The sequence below is a fragment of the Balaenoptera ricei genome, chromosome 3 (genome assembly GCF_028023285.1).
Source record: "Balaenoptera ricei isolate mBalRic1 chromosome 3, mBalRic1.hap2, whole genome shotgun sequence".
NCBI classification, from domain to species: Eukaryota; Metazoa; Chordata; class Mammalia; order Artiodactyla; family Balaenopteridae; genus Balaenoptera; species Balaenoptera ricei.
Genome location: NC_082641.1, coordinates 60,797,746 through 60,815,882, shown reverse-complemented (window position 1 = coordinate 60,815,882; position 18,137 = coordinate 60,797,746). Strand labels below are relative to the sequence as shown.

Genomic DNA, 18,137 nt, shown 5'->3' with positions numbered 1-18,137 from the left:
AGGCCATCTGAAAATCAAGTAATAAATTCCTGAATTTAGATGACTCCTAGAAAATTTTAAATAAAAAAGTAACTTCTCTTCAATATTTTGTGGTTTTTGGTTATTATTTCTGCAATAAAATAGCATTCTATCTCAGTTTGTGCTACCATATATTATTTGGTTGAAGTATTAAACACGGATTTTTGATTGTAAAATTCTTGGTGTGATAACATTCAACCAAGATGTGAAAAGTTTACACAGATCCATTTCCTCCCACCTTATTCCTTAACCTTAAATCTTGTGAAATTTGCATTTTCTGATTCTTGCTGCATTTTTATAGTCAACAGGCTATTGGGTTGTCTGGCTTAGCATTTAAGTTTTCTTAATTATAGGAAAATTTGTTATAATGCAGTTTTTTTTTTTTTTACTACATATTAAATTATATCCTGCAGAATATAACTACACATACAAGCTTACATGTTAAACAACTATGTGAACGTGTTTAACATTACTGAGTTGAACACTTCATAAGTGTTAAGATGGTAAATTTTATGTTATGTACATTTTACCACAGTTAAGAAAAAAAAGCTTACTGTAAACCTGCTCACCAATACCCATGGGATAAAGGCAGTCCTCTGTGTTTTAATGTTGTATTACGATTTTAGTTTAATCAAACAGTGTTTTTGGGCGGGGGTTCCTAGTTATCTGACCCTATTGAATTATTGAATGGCTTAGAATATGTTTAGCTGTGGCAAAACAAAACACAATGAAACCAAGTTTTGGCCAAGCATTGATGACAAATTCAGACTAATGTGACACTGAAGGAGAATTTTCAAAGTAATCAAGAGCTTAAAACAATCTTAACTTCTTAAAAAAAAGTTTGCTTTCCATGATTCATTTAGTTTACAATTACATAATGAGTTTAAGAATTAAGATTTAAAATAGCTGAAAGGATAAAGGAAAGGATAATTTCTGACAGCTCAATTACTAAGTAGAAATGACACTCTAGAACTTCATTTTTAAACTGGGTAAAAATGAGATATGGGACAGATTCAAATCTAACTGCTGCTCAGCATCTGTTTCCAGCTTACTTCTGTCAAGGACTGTTCTTAATGGCATTCATTCAATGCACATAAATTCACTGGGTGGGAATTACAGCTTCTCTCCAGAATGGACTATGAAGGGTAGGGAGGAGTTAGTGACTTTCTCCGGGGATAACGTAACATGCTCAGAGGCTCAGGCTGAGTCATGCACACTGAAACATGAGTGCTGTCACACCCTTTCCCTGCAGAGGACCCTGGCAAGCTTCCTGTCTGCAGAGCACAAGAGAACACGCTTCTACAGAGAGAACCAGGTTTCCAATTGGTGCCAACACATGGAACCAAAGTGAAACCATACTCCCTAATTTTAAACATTTGAGAAACGGGGCTCAGATCATCAAGATGAAAGCTGTCATCTTTGTAGCTGTTGGAACACTGCTTCTGTCACCTGCTTCCTGTCAAAGTGGTAAGCTCTTTTCTTATGGGGTAGAGTGGGAAGGCTGGTTCATGTCCCAAGAGTCAACTGAATCTAATCTCTTTTACATTTCACACAAATTGCACTGCCAAAGGCAGAGTTTGATCTTAGTTATTAAAAGGTGGAATCATGGACGTGAAGAGATATAGTCTGTTCACTATTCCAATCTTGTCAAAGACTAAGTGTTCTCTGCTGATATTTAAAATTTTGTGGCATAGTCAAGATGTTAGATCTCTACAATTAAGTCAAGAATCAGTTTTCTTTAAAAGTTTTTGATTTTCTAAGAATTTCCTCTGATTTGGCAAAGATAACATTTTTTTAAGAGATTTTAAAAATCCTATGTTTATACCTCCTGGTGAGCCACAAATGGGGGAAACGAGAATACTCCCTGATAGACGGAGTGGTCTGCTTTCAGTAATCAGTTATGCTAATGAATTTGTGCTTCCCAAAAGAAATATGTGTTTCCTATTTCACGCAATACAATGTTAGCCTGTAACCTCCTGCTTGCTCTAAAAGTAATCACTTTGGATAGGGGTATCCACAACCCCCTTACTGTTGGGGTCCTACCCCAGCCAACATTTTAGGAACAGGAGAGCTGAAGGGAAGAAATGACAATGGGGGGGGGGGCGCGGAATAAAAATTTAAAAAGCCAAGGCTCTATAAAGGAATGCTGCTTACACTGATAGTTGGAATGACTAAGGTGGCTGAAGGACAGCGCTGAGAGAACCAGCAGAGAGCAGTAGCTTGTGTGAGATTTACAGATGACTGAGTGCTCTTTCCGGGAGTGGATGAACCAAAATGAAGCAGAAGAGCAAAAGAAAGGGGTTTGGGGAGGTGGTTCCTTCAAGGTGCTGGTGGGGTTTGGTGGACGTGAAAAGGGGGGAATTTAAAAGGTGACAAAGTAATGGGATAGCGGGGGAGTGGGGGAGATCAATTAGGAGCTTGGGATTAACATATACACACTCCTATATATAATATAGGTAAACAACAAGGACCTACTGTATAGCATGGGGAACTATACTCAGTATCTTATAACAACCTATAATGGAAAAGAATCTGAAAGAGAATATATATAAAATATATATTTTATGTATATAAAACAATCACTTCGCTGTACACTTAAAACTAACACAACACTGTAAATTAACTATACTTCAGTTTAAAAAATTATTTTTAAGAAAAGGTGACAAAGTGAAAGGCAGTGAATTTGCTTTCGTCAGTAGGGGTTGGGGAGAAATGTGAAGGACGACCCCGTTATTTAGTGGCTGAAGTCTGTTCCCTTTGGGGATCAGTCCCTCTCCAAGGCCTTTTCTCAGGTTGAAAAACATTTCAGAAACATCATGCCAAATAAACCTGCATAAAAAACTCAAATAAATGACAAAATATATATGTAATTTAACAAGTACTATTTCTTAAGGAAAACTAGGCCCTAAGGAATAAAAGAGCCAGAATTCTCATGGAAATGGAATCAAGGCTTGTTCACAGAGTCACTGTTTAGCATGTTTTCAGGCATGATGATGTCTTGCTCAATCGCTGGAATTTTCTGAACAGTGACAAACACTCTGGTTTCAACAGCTCTCTTATCAGATCCTGAAGGGACATAACTCGTATAGCATGTTTTGCAGCCCACATTTTTCAGCTTTGTGCCTGTCTGGAAAGGCACTTCTCTGTGGGTGATGTCAGATGCAAGGATTTTCCAAAATGCCAAAGTGCGCAGCAGGATTTGAGCGGCTGTACTCGAGTATCACACAACATGCCTTCTAAGTTCACATCTACACACTGGCACAGAAGAATGCCACTTCCCCGATTTCTCTCCCCTTTTCTCTAATCTTTCTTCCCTTAAGGACACCTGACCACCCCCTCATCCTTGCTTGTTCAGCGACACTCTCCCTCTGCGTTACACCCCAGATTCAGTTTGTGCCATCTCCAGGTTCTGAGGGAGGCTTCAATTTCACCGGGGAGTGAACTGGTAGAGATGAAAGCAGGAAGAGAAACTGGCTTTGAATGAGAGCCAGGTTACTAAATACTAACCTCAAGGATTCAACATGCAGGAATTCAGAGCTCGTGTGAAAAGAGGTAACTGGCAGAGCAATGGCATTTTAAATCGATGTAAGTATTAGGTTTATATTCAGCATAAAAGCTCATCCTAAGGTAACATTAGAAATGTGAGAGAATCCACTTTCTCTACATGTCAAGGATTAACTTACGGAAAACTACACAGTGAAAAGCAGGTCTGAGTGTTAAGGTTTATTTTGTCTTTGAAATTACTCTTTCATGAATTACGATTATTAGTATCAACATGCCAGTAAGAGCCAAATATTCATAGTATGTAATTTGTTTCTATCCTCTTTTTCTTTTTTCTCATTTCCAACTTCTGGAATCATTTTATCAATTTCCTCTTCTGATTTTTCTTCCTTTGTCTCCTTTCCCCTTAAAATCTGGCATTTCCCCTCAAGTCTGCCTTTGGGTTCTTTCTTTTCACATCTCTCCCTAGGGCATTCAAGCACTAAATCAAAGTATGGTCTCCACGCAGACTAAAAAAACCCATAACTCTCATTTGGGCTCCTGAGATTTTGGACTCCACATTTAAGTCTTCTAACCTGTCATGGGACATTTTACATTCTAATATTGCACCAGCAATTCAAACTCAGGAATACTCAAAACTAAGATCTTAGCTTCTCCCTGTGTTGCACCCTCAGTCCCCTGCCCCGTCCCATGTTCCACCCATCTCTCCTCCAAGACATCCAGAATACAAACCTCCCAGTCACTTCTGCTTCCTGCTTCTCCTGCACCGTTTCCAGAGCCAGTCAGAGCCAAGTCCCGCTGAGCCTCTGTTATAGAGTCTCACGTGTTCATCTTTACCTCTCCAATGCCATTGCTCTAGCTCTGTAACCCACCAACTTGAGTTTAAAATGACTACAGTAGCCTCCAAATCAGACCCCCTTGCCTCTAATTTCTTACCTTTTTAGCCTATTCTCTACATTGTCATCAAAGTCATCTTAAACACAAATCAAATCATGATTATATTAGTTTCCTATTGCTGCTGTAACAAATTTCCACTACCTTAGTGGCTTAAAACACAGATTTTTTGTATTTCTGAAGGTCACAGGTCCTAAAATCGAGGTGTCAGCAAGGAGGTTCCAGGGGAGAATCTGTTTTCTTGCTCTGGTCAGCCTCTAGAAGCATGTGCATTCTTTGGCTCGTGGCTCCTTCTTCGACCTTCAAAGCCGGCAGCATAGCATTTTCCAGTATCTCCAACTTTGACCCTTTTCCTCCTCCTGTTATAAGGAGTCTTATGATTACATTTGGCCCACTGACCAATCCAGGATACTCATTCCATCTCAAGACCCTGAAGCACATCTGCAAAAGGCCCTTTTGCCATAGAAGGTAACATATTTACAGGTTCTAGGCATTAGCAGATGGAAACTTTGGGGAGCCATCATGCTGCCTACCTCAACGGCCATTCCTCTGTTCATCATTTTGTCTGTGTACAACTCCAGCATCTGTGAATGCGCACATGATTTCTTAGTACAGTTTACAGGCCCTTCAGAGATTTGGCTGTAACCTACTCTTTCAACTTCATCTCTCAGATGCACCTTATTTGCATATGACTGTGTTTTTGTGCATCTTCTCCATTAGTCTGAGAGTTGAAGACAGGGATGGCGTTGATTTAAAACTGGGTATCACTGGCATATAAACATGCAATAAACATTTGCTGAATCAACTCATCTGATATTTCCAGATCCCATGTCAGCCTACACAACGCCTTTGCCCATTCATCACCTACCAGAATCTCATTCTTCTATTAAATTCCACCTCTTTATGAACCTTGCTCATCTTCGCTCATGTTGATCTTTTCCTTGACACTTTGCTCAAACATCTAAATCTACTGACTCTCGTCTGAAGAGTGTATAATCTATACAGTCTATACAGTTTATAATCAATATGATGTTAGCCTATAATGGTCTGAGGTGCTATTTTTGTTTCCTCTTATAGTATCAATATTACAAACTCCTTACATACAAGGAGTTGTCATCTAGTTTGGGTTCCTGCATGGGTTAGCATGCTGCCGGGGCATATGATATACACTAAATGCATTCCTGTTAACTACCTGATCTATAATGATTTTTTAAAATAAAAATGACCCTAAATTCTACCATTACAGAAATTATGTAGCATGAGACATCTAGTTTTATTGTCTCCTGAACCACAGATATGACTCAGCAACAAATCATATGTTAATATTTCTTTTCAATTACAGGCATGGAAGGTGATACAGACAACTTGGCAAAGCCAACCTTACCCATTAAGACCTTCCATGGAGCTCCCCCGAATTCTTTTGAAGAGTTCCCCCTTTCTGCCATAGAAGGCTGGACAGGAACCACCACAACTGTAAAAAATAAGTGCCCTGAAGAAAGTGTTTCAAATCTCCATGTGAATAATGCTACCATGAGGTACCTGAGCAGCTCTTTAAGTACCAGACTGATACCTGCCATCTACATCCTGGTGTTTGTAGTAGGTGTGCCAGCCAACGTGGTGACCCTGTGGATGCTCTTCTTCAGGACCAGATCCATCCGTATGAACATCTTCTACGCCAACCTGGCCATTGCAGACTTTCTTTTTTGCGTTACACTGCCCTTTAGAATAGCATACCATCTCAATGGGAACAACTGGGTATTTGGAGAGGTCATGTGCCGGGCCACCACAGTCATCTTCTACGGCAACATGTACTGTTCCATTCTGCTCCTCGCCTGCATCAGTATCAACCGCTACCTGGCCATTGTCCATCCTTTCACTTACCGGGGACTGCCCAAGCGCACCTATGCCTTGCTAACGTGTGGATTGGTGTGGACAACGGTTTTCTTATATATGCTGCCATTTTTCATTCTGAAGCAGGAGTACTATCTTGTCCAGCAGGACATCACCACCTGCCATGATGTCCACAACACATGCGAGTCCTCGTCTCCCTTCCAACTCTACTACTTCATCTCCTTGGCATTCTTTGGATTCTTAATTCCATTTCTGGTCATCATCTACTGCTACACAGCCATCATTTGGACGCTTAATGCAAAAGATCGTAGGTGGTTGTGGTATGTTAAGGCGAGTCTCCTCATTCTTGTGATTTTTACCATTTGCTTTGCTCCAAGCAACATCATACTCATTATTCACCACGCAAACTACTACTACAACAACGCCGATGGCTTATACTTCATCTATCTCATAGCTTTGTGCCTTGGTAGCTTGAATAGTTGCCTAGATCCATTCCTTTATTTTCTCATGTCAAAAATCACAGATCACTCCACGGCTTACCTTACAATGGTGAAATCATCTTAGAGAACAAGGAAAGCTATGTGTGAAAACATACACTCTTGGGATAACATATGTATACTGCAAGGACCTCTATTCTCTAGCTCCATTTGTGAGCCCTAAGAAATGGTGTTTCAAAATAAAACATTACATAAACAGTAACTTAAAAAAAACCCTATCAGTATTTTAAGAATGAAAATTCAGGAGAAAAAGGTATCTCTATCTGCCTGACTGGTACTTCAAGTTCTTTAAATCTCCATCTTCCCTACTTCTAAGAGGTTTCTATTCTAGATGATCTGGAGGAGGAGGATGGAACGGGGGGCAAGGGTGCAGCATGGGGGGAGCTAAGATCTCAGTTTTAGTGTCTGGGGTCATTTGTAATTCTTCTGCCTCCTTCAGTTCTCATGCTGGTCACTGCCTCATCAGCTGATTCTATGTGTGTAATGTCTCTCAGTAGGGTCCGTTATCCTAGCCCCACCTTTGCTTTCTAACCGTTCGTCACTGCCAGCCTATCCTCCACTTCTCAGGCCACTGCCAGATTAATCATCCTCAAATACCAGTTTGAATACATCACTCAAAACCCCCAGTTCAGAAACCTCCATTGACCATTCACTGCTTTGGAATTATAAATCTTTAGCTTAGCATTCAGGCTAACACTAACTTTATTTCCCAAAAAACCTGGCATGTGATCTAGGCACCTGCTGAGCTTCTTGCTTTGCTGTGATCTAGACTTCTCCTCACTTTGCCCCTGCCACTAACCGGGAAGCTATTTCTAATATGTTTGCCTTAATTCTTCCCAACACTCAAAGTCCTCAAAGGACCATTCTTCCCTGACTCTCTAGCCAGAGTTCATTTTTCTCACCTGAACCTTCAAAGCATTTTTTGGTATTTTTATTATGGCATTTATATAGGGCTCATTTATATACAAATATTAATTCCATAAGCACTTATTAAGCACCATGTGTAGTAGAGAAGGGGCCTGTCCTCTTCCTTAAGCTTCTTGTAGCAATGCCAGGCCCAAGTCTTCCCAGGGTCTGTGGAGACAGGCTCCATGCTTTGCACATCATGTGGCTGAATGAATGAAAGAATAAAATCCCAAAGCATCTAAACAGCATGAAAGCCAATTAAATTCATACTGAAAAGGCAAAGTATTCCGTATGACATGGCACATTATTTTTGGTTGGCTATATTAAAAAAAAAAAAAAAGAAAGAAAGAAAGCTAAGGATATATTCATGAGGTCATTTATAAATTTAAAATAATGACTCCATTATTTTTGTCCTTATACCTAGTTTTTAATGGGGAAATGGGGAAATTTTGTTATAAATGCCCAGTACATTCCTGTAGGGAAGTGACTATATTTCCCTTAGTTTAGAGATTAGACAGAAGGTGGAATATCAGTGGTTAAGGGCATGAAGGACTGTGAGATGAATTTTCAAGTCTGTAGGAATGTGCATTGACCATATACTTTGTAGTGCCTATCAAAACAATAAAAAAACATTTTAAATGCCTATTTTTGAGTGTGCAGAGTTTCCTATTTCATTGGACTCAGATTAAAAAAATGCAAAAATGCACATGAAGGCCATTTACAGTATCTGTGTGGTTATGTGAAGAGTAAAAATAAACACTAAAGCAAAGCAAGAAAAACTAGTCAAGTAAGTTTCAAGATGCCCAAAACTTCAATGGAAGAAACTGGTTTCTGCAAACAAAGTCATAAACTGTAACACAGTTTTACCTATAGAAAAAATACGACACTATTCACCTGTTAAAAGCACACTTAATTTTTATGCAGTAAATATGCATGCAGGAAAAGAGAACTTTGGGGGTGTATAATTCATATACCTTCCAAAATTCTAAAGCAAAGCCTTCAATTTAAAAATAGCTCACATGTAGAGAATGGACTTGAGAACACGGGGATGGGGAAGGGTAAGCTGGGACGAAGTGAGAGAGTGGCACGGACATATATACACTACCAAGTGTAAAATAGATAGCTAGTGGGAAGCAGCCACATAGCACAGGGAGATCAGCTTGGTGCTTTGTGACCACCTAGAGGGGTGGGATAGGGAGGGTGGGAGGGAGACGCAAGAGGGAGGAGATATGGGGATATATGTATATGTATAGCTGATTCACTTTGTTATACAGCAGAAACTAACATGCCATTGTAAAGCAATTATACTCCAAAAAAGATGTTAAAAAAATAAAAAAATTAAAAAACAAAAAATAGCTGACAATTCACTGCCTCTAGTGAATACACCTAGAAAGTGTGCTCTCTGTTAAGTGTATGCAAACATGCCCACTACTCAGCCTTTCCTCTCAAGAGATGGAAGGAATTTGGTGCCTACACAAGGTTATACTTGAAAGACTGTTAACGAGGACCAAGAATTCTCACCAACTTACACCACTGTCCTCAATCTTGGATAAAACTGAGCATTCTATTAAGATGTTATCCATCGTGACTTTTAATGGCTGTATACTTTGGCACAAGCTTTACTTTATATTGACAATACCAATAATGTAATTTTCTTCTATTATTTTCCAAGGCTAGACCTTTGGAAAGCAAAGCACAGAAACAGCCCCATAAAAACAACTGAAAATTTCCAGGTATCACAACAGCAGAGGTTAAAAAGCAAATAGAGACCCCACCAAATAACAGAATCAGATTTTTTTCCAGGGAAAGAGAATGGGCTGAGAAAACAAAGTTTCAAAATTAATGGGCAGAGAAAGAGAATCTGTGTTTAAAATCGGCAACTTAACCAAACCAGACTCATTGCTTACTGCAATGTTTTTAATCCCTTAATTATTGTCAGTGTAGTTCACGCTCCTAATTTTATAGGCCAAAAGTGGTTTAATGCCTGAGCTCTAACTCAGATCCCTAGGCTCATATTCCCTGCTCTAATTACACTATTAAAGAACTGCTTTCACACTTAGGAAGGATGCCCAACAGACAGGAGGCACAGCATGGACACCAGCAAGGCTTCTGAGTGCCCTGGAGAGGTGCTGTGGAATTCCATCTTCACCTAGAGCCCTTAGATTGGGACGCTCAGGAGGGGACCTCCACTGCTTGCCTATAAAAGGTCTGTGGAGTTAGTTTCACCTTAACGACAAACACCCATGTGGCTGTTGGCAGAGAGAAACCCAGGTCTTTCTCTATCCTGCGCCCAGAAGATCCCAACTTGTGAACAGAGTAAAGTAAACCTGTGTCGAGTAAACACCTTGTGACAAAGACATCACTCACCACCCACTGACCTGTGTGGCAGCCAGAAGTGCCCACAAAAATACTAGCTACAATATTTCAGCACTTTTTTGGGGTGACAAGCTCCACGTCAAATGCTCTACACTTATACATACACACATTATAATCAATGTAATTATATGTTAATATGTAAAAATATAAATATATATTACTCCTTTATTATATTATGTAATCATTTAAGCCTCACCGTAATCCTATAAGGTAGGTACTATTATTCTCATTTTACACATGCGAAAACCGAAGCACAGAGACTTTTGGTGACTTGACTAAAACCTCTACCTAATTTGTGGCAAAGCCAAGATGTGAATGGTGCCTGTCTCCAAAGCTAATACCTTTAGCTTTCAATGCTGTGTCACGTGCTACAGCCACAGCTACATCAGTGGAAACAGCAGGGGGCGGCCCAGTCCTCCTTGCTGACAGGGTCCACTCTCCTCCCCAGGGGTTTGGGGACATGAGGCCAGGTTGGAGTCTCATTCTCCCAGTCACTGGCCTGGCATTCAAGCCACAAGTGGTTACGTCCCAGGTGGCATCAGGTGACAGGTCTTCCTCTCCACTCAGTTCTTCCAACAGTGGCTAGTATCTGTGGGATGTCTCACAACAACGGTACAAGCTCTGCCGCCAGATAAAGCCCTCTGCTCTTCAGTGGGACCTGGCCAGGTCAGTTTCCTCCTGTGCCTAGAACAAACCAAGCTGGTACCCATCTAGCCCTGCCATTACCTGCCTGCATCATCCTGCTTCCCACTCACCAAACCAACTCTTCCTTACCCTTCAGGAGCAGCTCCTGTTCTATCTCCACACCAACCTACCTTAGGGCTCCAGTTCACAGAAATCCCAACCATCTCTGAATCACTCTGGGCATTCCTCGTTTTGACGTTTTGCCACATACTCACCTCTACTGCTATTTAACTATTCTATATGAGAATGCCCACTGTCTTAGTAACTTTCTAAGCATCCTGAGGATAAGGACAGAACATTCAAATGGTATCATGTGTTCCTCGGATCCCCCTTTCCCCTACCAGATGCTATATACTGCACCATGAATACAGTGTGTGCTCAGTAAATATCCAATAACTTGGACTGTGAACAAGAACTCACCCACAAGTGCATTTTTAGTGAAAGAGTAGAAGCAGTCAGCAGCTCTGGAGCTAGTTTGACACCAGGAAAATAACAGCCCTATTAACTTGTAATCTGATCCATACATAGATAAGCAAATTATGAGCTTTAGGAAAAATGGGTAAAAAAAATCCTCCCTCTTGCCCCTCTGTCCCCAACCTGGTCTGTAAATTTAAAAGAAACACACCTACTAAGACTTACCACGAATTTCTGTGTTTTAGCCTGGTATAAAACATCCTGGTAGTGCTGGGCAGAGTCTGGGTCCACATCTTTAATCCTAGCAGTGGGTAACAGCAGACTATCTAAGGTTTTCAAAGGATCCCCTTCATCAATGGCTTCATTGATGTACCCTACAGCTACAACTCCTAGAAAATGAAGAAAAAAAGTTTCCTTTTAAGTCATAGTACATTATCAGTTTTCTCAAATGACCTATAGCAAAGATTGAGTTAGAAACGGGGGCTGAAGAAACCACACATACACAGACACACACACACACACAGACACACACACACACACACACACACACACACACACACAAACTGCAAGAGCTAATAAACAAGTACAGCTAAGGCTTACATAGTAGGTCAATGTACAGAAATGAATTGTATCTTTCTATACTTGCAATGTGCAATCTGAAAATGAAGTTAAGGAAAAATTCCGTAATAGACTCCAATTACAAATACATTACAATTACAAAAAGAATAAACACTTAGGAATAAATTTAACAAAACAAGGATGAGACACAGACACTGAAAATTATGAAACACCGTTGGAAAAAAAGACCTAAATAAAGGGAAAAATCATCCCATGTTCATGGATCAAAAGACTTAATATTAATAAGATGGCAGTACTCAAATTGATCTACAGAGTCAGTGTAACCCCTATCAAAATTCCAGCTGCCTTTTTTTTTCAAAACAGAAATTGACCAGCTGATTATAAAATTCACATGGAAATGCAAGGGTTCAAGAAATAACCAATGCAATGTTGGAAAAAAAGAAAAGAGTTGGAGGACTCTTCCCAATTTCAAATTTACTACAAAGCTACAGTTAATACTGCATGGTACTGACATAAAGACAGACTTAAAGATTAATGGAATAGAATTTAGAGTTCAGAAATAACCCTTTACATGTATAGTCAACTGATTTTTAACCAAGGGTGCCAAGACAATGCAACAGGTAAATAACAGTCTTTATAACAAATGGCACAGACAACTGAATGTCCACTGCATAAGAATAAAGTTGGACTCCCTACATCACATCATACACAAAAAGTAACTCAATATGGATCATAAACCTAGACGTAAAAGCTTAAAATATAACTTTTTAATCTCTTAGAAGAAATTTAAGAGTAAATCTTTGTGGTCTTGTGTTAGGCAATACTTTTTACCTGTGACCACCAAAAACATAAATAAAAAAAAGAAACGAATACATGGGATGTTGTAAAAATTAAACCTTTAAGAGGTACAAACTATTATGTATAAAATAAACTATAAGGATATATTGTACAACATAGGCAATATAGCCAATCTCATAACGTAACTACAAACAGAATATAACCTTTAAAAAAAAATTGTGAATCACTGTATTAAACATCTGTAACTTATACAATATCGTACATCAACTACACTTCAATAAAAAATTAAACCTTTTGGGCTTCTCTGGTGGTGCAGTGGTTAAGAATCTGCCTGCCAGTGCAGGGGACATGGGTTCGAGCCCTGGTCCAGGAAGATCTCACATGCCACGAAGCAACTAAGCCCGTGCACCACAACTACTGAACCTGCGCTCTAGAGCCCGCGAGCCACAACTACTGAGCCTGCGTGACACAACTACTGAAGCCGTGTGCCTAGAGCCCATGCTCCGCAACAAGAGAAGCCACAGCCATAAGCCCGTGCACCACAACGAAGAGTAGCCCCCGCTCGCTGCAACTAGAGAAAAGCCCGCATGCAGCAACAAAGACCCAATGCAGCCAAAAATAAATAAAATAAATAAATAAATAAATAAAAATTAAACCTTTTATGTTTCCAAGGACACCCTCAAAAAAAGTGAAGACGATCTATAGAATGGGAGGAAATACTTCCAAGTCCTGTATCTGATAAAAAACCTTATATACCTGATATACAAGCATAATAACTATATAAGGAACTCTTAACAACTCAACAGAAAGAGAAAAAAAATTTAAAACAAGTAAAGGACTTGATCAGGTATTTCTCTAAAGAAGATATACAAATGGTTAATAAGCACATGAAAAGATGCTCAGTATCACTAGTTATTAGGAAAATGCAAATCCAAATCACAACGAAATACCAGTTCATAACCACTAGGATGCTATATTAAAAAAGACAATAACAAGTGCTGTGAAGATGGGGTGAAACTGGAACTCTCATACGTTGTTGGTGGGAATGGAAAATGGTAGTCACCTTGGTAAACAGGCAGTTCTTTAACATATTAAACATACAACTGCCATGTGATCCAGCAGTTCCACTCCTAGGTATATACTCAAGAGAACTGAAACCATATAGTCACACAAAAGCTTATACTCGAATCTTTATAGAAGCAATATTTATAACAGCTAAAAAGTAGAAACAACCTAAATATCCATTGACTGATGACTGGATAAACAAATGTATATCCCTAGAATGGAATATTACTTGACCTAGAAAGGAATATGAAGTATAATGATACATGATACAACATGGATGAACCTTGAAAACATTATGCTAAGAGAAAGAAGCCAGACACAAAAGGCCCCATATTACATGATTCTATTTATATGAAATATCCAGAATCGGAAAATCCATAGAAAAAAAGTAGATGAGTGGTTGCCAGGGGATGGGGGGAGGGGGAAAAGGGAGTGACTGCTAACGGGTATAAAGTTTCTTTTTGGGGTGATGAAGATGTTCTGAATTTAGATACTAGTGATGGCTGCACAATTTTTTAAATACATAAAAAACTACCATAAAAACACAATAAAAGGGTGAATTTTATGGTATATGAATTATATCCCAGTAAAGCTGTTATAAAAAGGGGAGATAATCTGACATACAAGTAGCAGCAGAGATGCTCATTTCTAGTGTAACCCTCACTTACATAATAATGCCAAAGTACTGGATGATGGAACCATAGAATAGCAGAGCTGGAAGAATTTAATGTAGAGATGTACAGAAAAGAAAACGGAAGTGCAAAGAGATTTGGATATACACTCTATTATTTGGTTTACTCTACTTCACCACTCTGTAAAGAATGCCAAAGAGACAGTTCAAAACCAAACAATTCCCTATAGTGTTAGCAGAGTGACTTTCAAGGTCAGTATAGTCCAGTGCTGTCCAGTGGAATGTTCTGTGATGATGAAAATGTTCTGGGCCATCCAATATGGTAGCCAGTAGCCACATGCAGCTAATGAGCAGTTAAAATGTGGCTAGTATGAGCCACTATGGAGAACAGTATGCAGGTTCCTTAAAAAACTAAAAATAGAACTCCCATACGACCCAGCAATCCCACTACTGGGCATATACCCTGAGAAAACCATAATTCAGAAAGAGTCATGTACCACAATGTTCACTGCAGCTCTATTTTACAATAGCCAGGACATGGAAGCAACCTAAGTGTCCATCGACAGATGAATGGATAAAGAAGATGTGGCACATATATACAATGGAATATTACTCAGCCATAAAAAGAAATGAAATTGAGTTATTTGTAGCGAGGTGGATGGACCTAGAGTCTGTCACACAGAGTGAAGTAATAAGTCAGAAAGAGAAAAACAAATACCATATGCTAACACATATATATGGAATCTAAAAAAAAAAAAAAAAAATGGTTCTGAAGAACCTAGGGGCAGGACAGGTATAAAAACACAGACAGAGAATGGACTTGAGGACACAGGTAGGGGGAAGGGTAAGCTGGGACAAAGTGAGAGAGTGGCATGGACATATACACATTACCAAATGTAAAATAGATAGCTAGTGAGAAGCAGCCGCATAGCACAGGGAGATCAGCTCGGTGCTTTGTGACCACCTAGAGGGGTGGGATAGGGAGGGTGGGAGGGAGGGAGACGCAAGAGGGAAGAGATATGGGGATATATGTATATGTATAACTGATTCACTTTGTTATAAAGCAGAAACTAACACACTATTGTAAAGCAATTATACTCCAATAAAGATGTTAAAAAAAAATGTGGCTAGTATGACTGAACAACTTCATTTTACATTTTATTTAATTTTAATTAGTTAAAATAGCCACATGTGGCTGTCAAGTGTAGGTCGGCTCCATAGAAATTAACGAAGTCATGCATGTTTGGGGATATTTTTAAGGTTCAAGTGTGGCTAATTAATGTCACAAATTCTCTAATGCGGGCTGGTAAAATTACATCTGGAACCCTAATTCATGGATGCACCAAAGGATGAATAAGCATATCCACCAGTTTAACCTTCTACTATCTCTACTACATACAGGATCTTAGGACATAGACTGTAAGGTCCAGGAGTGAGAAGCACAGAAGCCAAGCCATGCAGTTGGAAAAGTTTCTGAAAGTCTAGTACAAGGGATCTATTTGGAGGTCACTTCTCAATACTGCCTTATTCTTAAAAATAAACTATCATCTAGTCATAAAATACTATAGTGTATGTATGTATGGGTGCATTATTCATGGATATATGTACACATGTGTACACATACACACACACATACATTCACATACTAACAGGGGGCTTCCGCTTCCCAAGTGAGTGCTCATGGACAAGAATTAATGAAGAAACTAAACATTAATGAGCAGTAAGCTTAGAAAATAAACACACCTAAAGCCAAACATTATCTCATTTTGTCAGTTATTTTTCTTCAAAAACAATCAGAAGCCACTCTACAAATGTGATATGCTATGAAACAGAATACATACTTCTAATTTTTAAGAGGTATCTTCATCTGACATTCAAATTAAAGTAAAATATTTAGCTAAGTATCTCCTGAATGAATGACCCCATAAAGACCATTGCTAAGAATGAAAAAATCTGTAGGAGAAAAGGGACAATCTAAAATGTCTAGAAATTATTTCAGACTATAATACTCCAATATGTTGGAAGAAGCAGCAAAAATACTTCTCTAACATGCAAGTCAGGTTATCTCAAAACATTGGAAGAACTTGAGAAAGTCTAAGTACTACCCACATACAAGGTATTATCATTTCACCCCGTAATATTTATACACTGGAGAGCATGGAATACTTATATCATTCTCTGGAAATGACAGTTGACCCCTTATGTCGGTTGACCTCCTTGGGTCAACTGTTCTAAATACTTTTAAACATCCCATCCAAAAATGATCTTTACAGAACTACATCTAAGAAAGAGAATGTGTGTTCCTAGCAGCTGATCACCTGGGAATGAGTGCATGCCAGCTGACTTGATTGAAATCACCTGCTTAAGTTTTTGGTGTGTTTCTAAGAACACAAGCTGCTGATGTCATAGTAAATGACTTCACAGGAGCTGAAAAACCTTCCCATAAGTCCCCTGGGTCCATCTGCATCACTTCCTCTGTTTAAAAATAAAGAGAAAATCCCATTTGAGCAAAGACTGCTGAGCCTCAGTTCATGGCCCACTGATTTAAATCATCATGTGATACTATAACATTCTAGTCCAAGGAGAGAGTGGGCATTCCCTTAGAGGTGTTGTATTTGAGACAGCAGATGAGGTAACTGACAAAGAATGGTACCTACCAAACTTAAAAAGCAAAAATTCACAGGAAGAAAACTTCCTTGTCTAAGTTACCTGGTTAAAATAATACTCCTCTAAGGCTCAACTGGGAAAAGTAAACTTTCCATTAAGAAATCAGCAAAGCAGGCTTCCCTGGTGGCGCAGTGGTTGAGAATCTGCCTGCCAATGCAGGGGACACGGGTTCGAGCCCTGGTCTGGGAAGATCCCACATGCCACGGAGCAACTGGGCCCGTGAGCCACAACTACTGAGCCTGCGCGTCTGGAGCCTGTGCCCCGCAACAAGAGAGGCCATGACACTGAAAGGCCCGCGCACCGCGATGAAGAGTGGCCACCGTTTGCCACAACTAGAGAAAGCCCTCGCACAGAAACGAAGACCCAACACAGCCAAAAATAAATAAATAAATTTATTAAAAAAAAAAAAAAGAAAGAAATCAGCAAAGCATCCAAATCTGAGGAAATGCATTTAGCAGCTTCTCCATTCAATTCACCTTCCACATTTATCATTTCCCATTAGCTACATACCTCATCCACACCACAATTCAGACATAGGATTAGACTCTGGAGTGTGTGGCAGGGGTGGGATGGGGAGAGTAATGCACTTTCAAGATGTCCATGAAAAGTTCTCAGCTCTTCCAGATGATTTAATTTCTATATTGTGCAATTCGGGCCTACTTGCGATGGTATATTTATTTTAATTTAGCTGTTAAAGCAATTACCTAAACACATGATATCAAACTCAATAATTCAAGAACTTTAAACAAAAATACCCCATTTTGACAAAACAACAAACCAAAACAGAGAGAAGTTAACTCTTTTATATTAAGTCCCCCAAATTCTAGAAAGGAAATATTAGTCTCTAAAATTACTATTCTGGTTATGGCATATACGCTTCACGCCAAGATGTTTAAAAGAAATGTGATAATGGCCGTGTGAAATGTCCCATGGAGAACAACTTAGTAGTACAGTTACCTAGATAAATGCCATACAAATCCAAAGAGATTTTTGCTTAAAAATATTCACCTACAAAAAACCACTTTCTTTCAAAGTTATACACATGATACTGTTTTTCTTTTCCTGGTAAAAGCAAAGGCTCTATCTGATAATCTGGGACGAAAAGTGGCAGGTCCTTCCTCGCACCCCCTTGTCAATGTCAAGAATGAGAGTAAAACTACACTTGTTCAGTACTGAGAATTAACGCACCTTCACCTGTATAAGCAGGACATACATAAATCACCAAAGCAAACCTGGATTGTGCATGTTGTCACAAG

The 18,137-nt window shown here is 39.3% G+C and overlaps 2 protein-coding genes across 3 annotated transcripts in view; one reads left to right on the top strand and one right to left on the bottom strand.

Moving 5' to 3' along the window:
- The window catches only part of IQGAP2 (IQ motif containing GTPase activating protein 2), a 295,945-nt gene that overhangs the window by 79,283 nt on the left and 198,525 nt on the right, over positions 1-18,137 (bottom strand). For both annotated transcript variants that reach the window (XM_059916596.1, XM_059916597.1), the window contains one exon: positions 11,367-11,530. In XM_059916596.1, coding sequence (XP_059772579.1) covers positions 11,367-11,530 — 164 coding nt within the window. The remainder of the gene's footprint in view (positions 1-11,366; positions 11,531-18,137) is intronic.
- Positions 1,247-8,312, top strand: F2RL2 (coagulation factor II thrombin receptor like 2). The gene is made up of 2 exons (XM_059916599.1): positions 1,247-1,485; positions 5,756-8,312. The coding sequence occupies exons 1-2, from the start codon at positions 1,422-1,424 to the stop codon at positions 6,826-6,828; spliced, it is 1,137 nt and encodes a 378-aa protein (XP_059772582.1). The 5' UTR covers positions 1,247-1,421; the 3' UTR covers positions 6,829-8,312.